The sequence below is a fragment of the Diabrotica undecimpunctata genome, chromosome 4 (genome assembly GCF_040954645.1).
Source record: "Diabrotica undecimpunctata isolate CICGRU chromosome 4, icDiaUnde3, whole genome shotgun sequence".
NCBI lineage: Eukaryota > Metazoa > Arthropoda > Insecta > Coleoptera > Chrysomelidae > Diabrotica > Diabrotica undecimpunctata.
Genome location: NC_092806.1, coordinates 100,356,697 through 100,369,426, shown reverse-complemented (window position 1 = coordinate 100,369,426; position 12,730 = coordinate 100,356,697). Strand labels below are relative to the sequence as shown.

The following is a 12,730-nucleotide window of genomic DNA, read 5'->3' as shown; positions in this document are numbered from 1 at the left end:
AGGATTTTAACGAAATTTTTTAATTTGTCATAATTTTTAAAAATAAAAGGTTTTAGATAAAAATTAAATGTTTTCGAACTTGGAAATAAAAAGAAATGTTATTGGGATCTTATTTATATTATAGTTAAAGTCCGAAAATTGGATTTTTTAGTGTTTTTTAACATTTTATATCAAATATCTCTGGATCCTTAGAAGATAAAAGGCCCAAATTTTTACAGTATTAGTAGGTAGATAATATTAAGTTTCTGGTAAAGTTTTTTTTGAAAAATACGAAAAAACAAGTAAAACAAAGTTTTTTGGATTTTTTGCAAGTATTTTAAAAAATCTCTGCGGAACTAAACAATACATTTCAAAATAAAAAACTGCTTTGGGTTCAGAGATATGGGACATTTTGTTAACATTTTCATTAAATAAAACTTAAAGAATTAAAACAACACTGCAAGTAAAACAAAGTTTTTTGGATTTTTTGCAAGTATTTTAAAAAATCTCTGCGGAACTAAACAATACATTTCAAAATAAAAAACTGCTTTGGGTTCAGAGATATGGGACATTTTGTTAACATTTTCATTAAATAAAACTTAAAGAATTAAAACAACACTTTTTTAAAAATTTATATATTTGTATAACCAAGTATAGTACCTATTTAATTGTATAGTCTATGCATTACACAGAAGACAGTGGTTTATAAACACCACGGAATATAGTTTTGTTTCACACACAGCGCAATGATGTCCAGATATTTCATTATATCTCCCACTAACATGGCGGCTCACATGGGCAGATGGGACTTCGCTTGGTAGTCCTTGCAATACACTAAAAAAACAAGATATGCACAGTGGAGTATTGTCCAAAATGTAATAGTGTTCTGTAACGCATATAGGGTAACTTTGTTGATTAACTAAAAACCATCTATTATCAATATCACTAATATTAACAATTTTTTCGTCAATTTCGGAATTATCTACTTCTAAAAATTCACTGTCAATTATTTCGTCAAGATCAATTGTTGATGCCTCACTACTTAAATCGTCTTGTTCCATGATTTCTCTATCTGCTATGGTAAAAATTTAACTGACCGAATAAGTGTCTTATTTTATTTTATAAAGCCGAGGAGCACCTCTCCTATATCTATTATAAGTGGGGAACTTGTGTTTTTAACCTATCCCCATACACAAAGGGTTAGCATACAACTGTCGTTTACCTGTCAAACATCTGCTTCCTGATTTACATTCACCTATCACTAAATTGCAGGTGTAATTTACATACAGTTGCCGCCACATTATAATTTATTTACATACTGGTCTCATTTTTTATAGAGAAAGGTGGAAAGCAGAACATCTGTTAAACAACTGCTACCTATTTTATATTTAACTGTTTTTAATTTATGAATGCAATCTGCATATATCTGCCCTTACAATATAATTTGCAAATATACGGGTGACATAGTCGCAGCTTTTCATTTGTGTTATTTATATAAAGAAAGGTGGAAAGCAAAACATTTGCGCACCCACATAGAGGCTATAGCGCAGGAGTAGGGGTAAAAAAGGGTATTTAAGCTTGGGTGAAGCATTCTAGATGTTTAAACATATAAGATGAATCAGTGTACGTGCGGTAAAACTTTTTCGCGGTCTTATAACCTTCGTAGACATATGACTGTATGTAATAAACTCGCGTGTGTTTATCTGTAACAAATGTGGAAAGACTTTCACACGAGGTTCTAATTTACAACGTCATGAAGTTAGTTCGTGTTACGCCGCTTGTCCGATTCCGAGAAAGAGACTAAGACCAATAGGTGTTGAAGTACTTGAGAATGATGTTACTAAACTAACACATGCATTTAAAAATAGAATAGCATCATACCGATTTATGAGTAAATCTAACAAAATTTCCTATTCCGGCTTCATGAATGAGGTTAAACCAAAAGTAATTAAAATTCTTAGTGACTATCTTCTTCAACACACGGCTCTTAAAGTTAACTGTGAACTGTTTGCGATGTTTTACAAACCCGAAAATGAGATGTCAGATATTAAGTCAATGAATACATCTAATAAAATCTTCACTTTGAGTAGTCACATATCCGACATGTATGATGCTGAAGCGATAATGACACAAGCATCAGAGTTCCAGGAGAAAGATTCCAACTGGGCACTTCAAGAAATTCTATTCCTAGATGTCAACCTTAACAAATTTAGTACTGTTTCTGCATCAGCATATATTAATCTTCCATTGCAGATTAAAAGAAAAGGTGCAATTTTAAATATTCAAAACAAAGATAGCATGTGTTTTGCTTATTGTGTGATGGCTGCTATATTTCCTGCTAATGATCATCCAACAAAACCAGAGTCATATCCTCCATGTGACACACTTCTAAATTTTGATGGTATCGCGTTCCCGGTTAAGTTAAAGGACATTAACAAGTTTGAGATTTTAAACAATATATCAGTTAACGTTTACGGTCTTCATTCATTTTTGAAAGAAAACAAGATGCAATATAAAGTTGTAGGACCACTTCACTATACTCAACAACGTAAACTTATACATGTTAATCTTTTATTAATAAGTGACAATAATCAGAGCCATTATTGTCTCATAACAGACTTGTATCGCTTAGTAAAAACTCAAAAGACAAAATATGATGGAAAACAATATTTCTGTGATGGGTGTCTTCAAACTATTTCAACCCTTGAAAAGCTGAAAAATCACCAAGAAAATGATTGTTTACACACATCTCTACAATACTCCCAACCAGTGAATTGAGAGTTAACAAGTGTGGTGAAACTCTTCCATCCAATATTCTAAAATTCATCAATATTGAAAAAACAAGCCAACACCCGTTTGTAATTTATGCTGACTTTGAGTCGATTCTTAAGCCAATACATCATTGTGATCCATCAGATGGACAATCCTACACAATCAAAGTTGCAGAACACCAGCAGAACACAGTATTTATCAGCTATTGCACAAACTAAAGAAAAGTATATTACATTTTCAAAATCTGTTCTAGTACACAAGAGTAATGATTCAAAAAAACATAATGTTTATTTAAAATTGAGGTTTGTAGATTCATTTAAATTTTTAGCAAAGTCTTTAGATAAATTAAGCCAAACATTAGAGTCTGATCAATGCAATAAAATAAGGAAATATTTCCCAGGTGAAAAAGAGTTCGGTTTAATGCGCCGTAAAGGTGTATTTCCATATACATATATTGATAGTTATATCAAATTAGAAGCGAAACATCTACCATCTAAAGAAAAATTTTATGATAATTTAAGGGGAGAACATATAACTACAGAAGATTATAACAGAGCACAGGAGGTCTGGGATCATTTTAACTGCCCATCTATGGGGGATTATGGAATGCTGTATTTAAAATCAGATGTACTTCTACTAGCTGACATATTTGAAAATTTTAGAAAGGTATGTCTCAAAGAGTACAAATTGGATCCTGCACATTATGTTACAGCCCCATCTCTAACATGGGATGCTATGTTAAAATATACCGATATCGAGCTTCAGCTTTTAACGGATGTTGATATGGTACACTTTTTCAAAAAAGGGATCAGAGGAGGCGTGGCTACCTGTAGGAAACGTATGGGTATTGCAAACAACAGATTTTTAAATAATTTCGATCCAACAAAACCGGAAACATACATAATGTATCTAGATGCCACTAATCTCTACGGCGCCGCCATGAGCCAACCTGTTCCTTGGGGAAATTTTAGATCGTTAAATGAACAAGAAATTGACCAATTTAATGTTTTTAATATTGATGATGATGGTGAAAAGGGGTATGTGTTGGAAGTAGACTTGCATTATCCACCCAATATGCATGATCAGCATAATGACCTACCATTTTGGAAGGGTTGGAGCAAAATCTTTAATTGCCAAACCAGAATTTAACTCATTATCAATATTCAGCGAAAATTTAGTTGCAATTCATTTAAATAAAACCAAAATTATTTACGATAAACCTTTATATATTGGTTTTTCTATTCTGGATGTATCTAAGACATTTATATATGATTTCTTCTACGGGTATATAAAAAACAAGTACCACAATAATGCTAATCTTCTCTATACAGATACTGATTCGCTCATTCTAGAAGTACAAACACCAAACTTTTATGATGATATGAACAAAAATCTACGTTACTTTGATACATCTAATTATTCGGAAAATAATCAACATGGGGTAGACAAGACAAAGTCAATTCTTGGAAAGATGAAAAATGAATTTCCAAACACCACCATTAAAGCATTCTACGGTACTGGAGCTAAAGCTTATTGTATTGAGGCTAATACAATTGTGAAAAAAGTAAAAGGTGTTTCCAGACATGTTGTTAAAAACCAGCTACATTTAAATGATTACGTAAGAGTTGTACAAAACAAAGAAACCATCTTTAGAAAAATGTATTTTTTTAGGTCGGAAATGCACACTGTTTACACCGAATTGCGAAATAAGGTATCACTAACATCCCGTGACGATAAAAGATATGTTATTCCTGGTAATGTCTCTACTTTGGCTTGGGGCCATTTATTAATTAATCAACATAAAGGTAATATAGATGACCTTTTATTTTTTGCGAATGAAATGATAGATGCTCCTACATTAAATGACTTAGATAATATCCCCAATGAGGAATTGTTCCAAGTTGCACCTTTTTATTATGACTCCTACTTATAAATTGTTTTTTGTTATCTGTAATTATATTTAAGGATTAAGCATATGTATATTTTTGTGTATTAATAAAACACTTGCATATTAACATCTTTTTTTATTTAAAACTTTAATTAATTCCATTACCAGAGGAACTATTGACAAAGTTGAACATATAGCTATATAATAAAATATTGGAGATAAACCTTTTTCATCCTTGGGACTTTCATTATAAAGTTCTAACCAGCCGGAATCAGTGATTTTTTCACTAAAATGTCTAAAACGCAATTTATATTTGGTACTGTTCAAAGCTATTTGAGCTTGTAAAGTTGGTAGAAAATTGTTTTCCGGATACGATTTCATTCTTGTCCATTTCGACGGCCACGTGTCATTTAGTATACCATTACTATCAAAACACACAAAAGTTTCTCTAACATTGATTGGTTCTTGAATTAAGAGCAAATTTCCCACAATTGCTTGTAAAACAATAAAGTTTAATGATACCATCATAATAATAGCTGTTTAGAATTTAACGTCTATTTATAGTAAATCTAACTTTGGACGTGGGGAGTCCCATTTATGTGGTGGGGATTCCAATAATCCATCACGATAACCTACAGAACGATGAGATAGTCCCATAGGTCTAGTCTCACTACAAAATGCACAAAATTCAAATACCAATTTCCATCCTTTAAATATTAAGTTTCTTCGAATAAGTCTAGTTCCAGACATTTTACGACAAACGAGACAAAGCTTTTGTCGTACAATATAAAAAGGAAGTCTCGAAAATGTTTCCCATTCGTCACTCCTATAGCTAAGTAGATTATCACAATATTTATATGGTATGTTCCCTTCGTTTATTATACTTGAACACATAATTAATAGTATACAAATTAGATTTTGTGAGGGACTCTAACGAACTGGTTTATGATTTAGCTTAACAAGTTTCAACAGGAATGAGTCCCCGCTAGCTGATAAAGTCTTACACACCTTGCTTGGTACACTCTAGTGTTAATATATTATTATGAGTGGGGGTAATGAGCAACACACCTGCAACCGGTGTCAATGGGGGTAGGAAGGATATAAGGAAGAACCATCGTTAATTTAAACAGTATGGACTCAAGAAGGTTTCGTGAACGGCTTAATCAGTTTAGTATACGCATTAAAAGGATAAAACGTGATATTCTATTTTACAAAAGTCAGAGATATATCAATCATATAAATAATCGTATTAACCAGTTAAAAAGTGAATACAAAGATAAACAACTTATGTTTAAACAGTTTTCAAAGCTGTGTTTGAGTGATGCGCTTGCGTAGTGGTAAAGTTTACACAACAAAACCAAAAGCAGACGTAAGACTATTTTTTCTCTCCAGATACGAAGAGCAAAAGTGGATAGACTTGGTCTTTAAGAACATTAACCGATTTACTAAAGATGGATTGTTGCCTCCGGTCTCGCATAATGGCAGAGCATCCAAAAAAACCGTTGTACAAGTTCACGACCACAGAATTGGAATATTTTAGCCTAGCCTACGTAAGAAAATTTGTAGACCCAATTGAACTTCTCCGTTCATGGTCTATACTACCCAGAAAATTTTGCCAGGATTTTGAAGTTCAAACTCGTCTCCCATGTTTCGTTCATTTCAATCGTCCTGAGTGGAGAACAGAGTTAGAAGGATTCGCCCCAGCTCAATCCAGTTGTCATTTGTGTAAACTTGCACTTCAAAATATAAATTGTAACATGTAATAGTTATTGAATAAAGTACTATTTTTTTAATAAGGTTTTTTATTAATAAAACAAAATGTAAAAAAAAAAATTTATTTCATTATAAAAGTATCATAAAGTTGAAATACATTACTTAAAGCACAAACACTCCCACTGTTTGAATGATATGGACATCTTGGCTCCATTTTCTGCAGAGCTGGTTGTTCATCAAACTCCAAAACTGGGGATAGACTATACTTTTTGATGTACTGTGACTTTTCTCGCCCTTTAACATAAACAGCATTAACGCCTCTTGTCAAATGTTGGATAATATTATGGAACTGGTGTACTGGTGTAAATCCGTGATTCCAGTTCAATCCATGATGGTTATTCATCAACCAAACAGCTTGATTATAATATTCAGGACCCAATAATCGTATCGGATATGGTGGTTTAAAAAAAAAATGACTAATTTTTTGACCATCATAACTTGCAAACTCTTTCACGATAAACTTATTTTTTTCGGTAATAAAACCTTGGACATCTACTATTAAGCACATGATTACAGACTGAGTTTGTGTAGTGCATAATTTGTATTTTTAAAAGAATTTTCAGTCATGCGCATGAGAGAGTTTCGCATATAATGCCATAATTAGCACCTGGCCCTTATACAGTCCTCATACGGGAAGTCTCTCATTAGATACAATTTTACAACACCTGTACCTGCTCTTTGCATACAGCTGCTCCCTATTTAAAACAAACTCCCTAATTTTCAGGTGCTCATTAATTTGCATACAGGTGCTCCCTAATTTGCATTCACCTGTTTTGTATAATATAAATATTTTACAATTGTTTCACAATTTTTGTTAGAGGGTTATATGTGAATTCTTTCTCGTGAAGTATTAGACAATAGGCTGAGATATCAGAGGTTGTTGGTTCATCTGTCTCAAATTCTATACGAAGCACAACAGATCCGGATTGAATTACTTCTTTTTGACGAGAGCAGTCAATGTGTATAAGTGGAGCAATTGTTTTAAAGTCAATTGGATTAAATATGGGTTGGTTTAAGGTCATGTGATAATAACTCTCCTGGAAATTGGCAAACATTTCATATAGTTTGGCAAACCTATTAGTCTTAAAATCTAGTTGAAGATCATTATAGGGATACCTCTCAGAATTTAAAAACACTTTAATATTCTTTAAAGTGCAATGATCAAATTTACTCATATCTTTTGTTAATTTTGATTTTCTGTTATTTTGAAAAGCAACAACAATGTGTCGTGGAGTTTCTATTTTGGTACTAGTCCGCACTGACCATGTGTGACGTGTAGAGTTATTTAGGGCTGGATATTCAATCATTTGCCAACTTCGAAATTTAATAGGTAGTTCTTGGTTTGTATGTGAAATTTTGTTTAGTCGCAACTGTTCTCGAATACTAGGAGTTACATGTGGTACCTCCCAATATAATTTAGTAATGTCAATTTTTGGACGCTCAGTCTCATCTTCGCTTACTACTGCATCAATATCATCATTTGATCGAATAAGTATCAATTCTTGTTTCATGTTCATAATAATTTTTCTAAAATCTTCAAAGAATCCGGATAATAGTCTTAAAGGTATACACACATTAAAGTTTCCATTTGAATCTACCAAAACATTGTTTTTAGGGACTTCACTATTATTTTCCATTCTACTCATTTTTGGAAACCAACCAGCATTTTCCAATAGCAAGCTTTGATTTTCGTTAAGGCTAAGATAGTTTTTAATACTTGATACTAATCCTACATCACGTACTGAGTCAATTATTACCCCATTTAATTCAAAACGTAGTTCACGAAACAAGTAAGCTATACTATTATTAATAAATTTTATTTTGGTTGGTGTTTTATTGTCATGTGTGGCTAATTTGCCCTCAATATAGAGGAAACTATTTGCTGGAAACGTCAAACTATCCAAATCTTGTACTGAAATACGGATTTCATCATTGTATCCCAATTTTCCAGGAATGTATGGTTGATAAGTGTGGAACTGATAATCTTCAATAGTGTTATCATTAAAAGGTTGACCAGTAACGTGAAGAATTTCCATTATACCAAGACTTTAAATCCTAACGATTGAAGAAAGCGACGATTAGATGGAGTTATTTGTTTAAAAGGTAATCTCCTTTTATATGATTTTGGTAGAGATGGAGTTATTTTTGTAGAAGGTAATCTCTTTATATATGTTTTTGGTTCGCGAGAAAAAACTAAAACCATTATATACGTTTTCTAAGATGTAGATTTACAGTAACCTCCTCCCCTCCAAAGTCAACAAGTTTACCTGCTTGGTTGATAATTTTTACTGTAAGGTTAGAGATTGTTTTAATACTCACTGGATAATACAAAATATTTTGGGGTACCTCAACTATTTTATACCCAGTTGGTACGGTTGGGAAGAACTGATGGATAATGTGAACTGGATTTCCGTTTAAATAGGATCCTGATGCTATGTTACAGTCAATACATAATGCGTTTGCACCCCAAATCTCCACTGGGTTGTCTGAGATATGTATCTGGTTTGCTGCTAGTAGCCCTGATTTAAATCCAAATAATTTCCCAATAGAATTCGCGGGAAGAAATGAAATTTCTCTATTACTATTAATTATAACTTTGGAGGATGATAACTGTGGAGTAATTTCTATAGTCGCATCACTATCTCTCTTTTTCATGTTTTCTTTTATAAGTTTTGTAATATCATCTAATTCATAAGACCCCTTTGGTAATTTATAGGTATAAGTAACATTTCGTATATTCCAGAGAAAAATGTTATTGTTTTCATCGATATTTGGAATACTATTAAAACTATAAAAACTAGTTACCCCAATTTCGTAATCGAATTCATCTTCAAGGTAAATCGGAGGATTAAAACTATAACTCAGATTTGAAGCGTTCCCAGTAAGCGTAAAGTTGAAAGACATTGTTTTAAAACGTAAACAATCAATGTTTGCTATTTATAGTAGTTGTATAGAAAATCTAAGGAGTAATGACCACACCTGTATGAGTCGTTTTGGATTTTATCATAATTGTAATATATTTTTACATCGCCATTACTTAAAAAATACTTTATTACGCTTTTTGGAGGGGGTAAGTCTCCATAAGAATCAAAGTAAATTACGTTAGACTTAGATTTTGCATAAGCTACCCAGTGGGTTCCGACTCCTCGATTAGAATCTAAATTTATAACACCACACTCGTTTTTATGAAGTTTTTTTGGCATATTATTTCTCATATACACACCTCTAAACAAAGGAAGAGCTTTACCATGCTTTATTATATCAGTACTTGTTAAAGCATGATGAGGAAGATTTAGTTTTTTGAATAAGGCTTCAAGTATAATCCATAGCCCTTATAAGGTCTTAGATATAATCCTTTGCCTTTCTGTTCCATGGCTAGATTATGGCGTTTTTGTTCTTCAAGACTAATTCGATTAGCTTTCGCATCTCCAATGGTCTTGTAAATAGTAGTACCAAGGCCCCCAACAGCAGATAAAGCACCGATTAGTGGGAGAAGTAGGGGAAGGAATCCACCTTTCTTTGGTGTTTTAATGATCCTTTTTTTCTTATTTATTCTTTTACGAAGAGAACCACCTTTTTTGCGTCTTAGACCCATTCCCAACTTACGTTTTCCTTTCATAGCTGTTGTAACAAACCAAGCAGCTGCCTTCTGTCCAAACGGTGTGTCTTTAGATTTTACAATATCCCAAGCTTTGTTTTCTAAAATCTGATCCGCCTTGTGTCTGGTTGATAAATCAGTACTTGTAGAGTATGCAATATCGTGGTGTTTACAACCCTCGTCTAGTTTATTAATTCCCTTATCTCCCCGCTCTAATCTTTGTTGTAAGCGGGTTCCTGGTCCACAATATGAATATCCTGGAAGATGGAGTTCTAATGGAAGCTTATTTATAATTTTGTTTAATAATCCACGCCCTTTTCTTTTTATATGCCCTTGAATCTTTTTTTTCATGGTGTCTCACTTATATATATAGTAGATGGGCTATATATACCCCAAAGTTTTAAAAACATTTTATTAATGAAGATTGAAAAGCAGAAACTCTCTCTTCCTATTTCTAACCATGATGAGGTTACAAAGGAACAACATGTAAAACATGGCTATCTTTTTGGTGGCAACAGAAGGTTTTTAGTTGTTGGACCAAGTGGTTGTGGCAAGACGAATGTTTTATTGTCTTTAATTGAGCATCCAAATGGTCTAAGATTTGAGAATATATATTTATATTCCAAGTCGTTGTATCAACCAAAGTATGTATATTTGCGAAACTTGGTTGAGCCAATAAAAGAAATTGGCTTTGAAGGATATAATGATCCCAATAATGTACCATCTCCTGATGATATTAAAGAAAATTCAATAGTTATTTTTGATGATATTCCATCGTGTGATCAAAAAATTGTACAAAGGTATTTTTGTTATGGGAGACATAAAAATATAGATTGCTTTTATTTATGTCAAACATACAGTGCTATTCCAAAACAATTAATTAGAGATAATTCTAATTTACTTGTAGTTTTCCAACAAGACTTTACAAATTTAAAACATATTTTTGACGATCACGTTAATATAGACATGACTTTCCAACAATTTAAAGATTTGTGCTCATTCTGTTGGAAAGACAGATATGGATTTCTTGTCATTGATAAAGACTCTCCCAAATCAATGGGTCGATATCGGTATGGGTTCGATAGGTATATAAGGCTTTAAACTAACATTCCTAGTACACAATGGATCCTAAAGTTACGCGAAAACTGCTTTTATCACGACAAGCGTTGAAGAAGAAGTATCGTAGTTTAAAACATGACATAGCTCAGTCTCAATCTGCTTTAGAAAAAAATTATAAACCTATTACACAACCACTTAATAAACTTTTACATAAACTGGAAACTGTTCCGTCTATTAAACAAGAACCACAATATTCGTTTGATAAACCAATCAAGTTGAGTACACCAAAAGACTACAAAATGCGAAAATCCAATTATCGCTTAGCATTTTCTTCTCCAAATACGAGTGTACTTCCTGGGGGATCAAAAACACCTACCAACTTTGGTGATGAATCTATTATTCCAAGGGAAAGACAACCAGAAGAAACTTTTGAGTCAGAAGGACAAACTAATACCACGGATGAGGATATTAATCGGTATTTTGAGGATACGCTTAGAGAATTTAATCAAATGATTACAAATCCAGATATAATGAATCAATTTTATGAGAATTATACATCACCTTTACCAAAGAAATATATTAAAGCTAACATTGAAGACACAAAAGGTAATTTTGACCATGATTTAGGAGTTTACCATGATTTGGAAACTGAAAAATTTTCTATTGGAAATTCTCTAATTGATTTTGATGGCGCGGATCTTATTATCAATAATATAAGATACAAGGGCACTCCAGGGCTCTACGAGCTTTTATTTAAAACGAATCCAGTATCGTTTAAAAAAACAGATGTTAATGAATATATTGATATTTTACGTAGAACAAATGCGATATATAGAAACAATAATCCTGACTTACCTATAAAAAGTATTCCGTCAAAAATAAAGGATAAATATAATTTTATTATTAAACCAGCTTTGGAAACGAGACCACAACCATCTAGAGTTCGTTTAAGTTCACTTCCTGGAAATTTAGCGCAGGGACCTGTTACCCGAAATTTAGCTAAACATTATAAAAAAAGGGGTGGTGCACTTTTCAGAAAATATAGTGGGAAGCCATTAGAGTATAAATACTTTGATAATTTTAATGAAATAATAGATAGATTAAGGTTATTAATCGCATCACAAGCTGCGGGAAACGACGGACACGTGAATGAAATTATATCTATAATTGAAGAACTTCGAGAAGGTGGAATAATACAATAATGCCAATAAATCGTTTCGGAACTCACTTTTTATCCGAGTCAAAAACTTGTAGTGATGACATTTCGGTACCCTTATATTTTACAGCTAATCCAGAAACTTTTTTTAGCAAATGTTTTTATCGTATAAGAGGACATGAAAATTTAAAAATTAATAAAAATTATTATATTTTGGAAAACATGGAGACCACTTTTCCATTTCCGTTTAGTTGTAAAATTGAATCCGTTTTGAAAGTACTTTATTTCGATGGATTTGTTAAAATTAATTCTAAAACATATAAATTGAATGAATTGGTTGGTGTTCAAATAAAAAAGGGAGATACAATTCAATTCAAGTTAACTAATTTACCTTTAATAATTGTAGACTTTATTCTCCAGTGTCCTTTAGAAAAAGATATATAAACACGAAAGTGTAGATATAATTATCAAAATGCCTGTAAGTAAATTTGGTAACCATTTTTTA

The 12,730-nt window shown here is 32.3% G+C and overlaps 1 protein-coding gene across 1 annotated transcript; it reads right to left on the bottom strand.

Annotated features, from left to right (window-relative positions):
- Positions 1–7,203: 7,203 nt before the first annotated feature.
- LOC140438844 (uncharacterized) lies at positions 7,204–8,448 on the bottom strand. The gene has a single exon (XM_072528488.1). It carries the CDS (start codon positions 8,446–8,448, stop codon positions 7,204–7,206), a length of 1,245 nt encoding a protein of 414 aa, XP_072384589.1.
- Between the last annotated feature and the right edge of the window lie 4,282 nt (positions 8,449–12,730).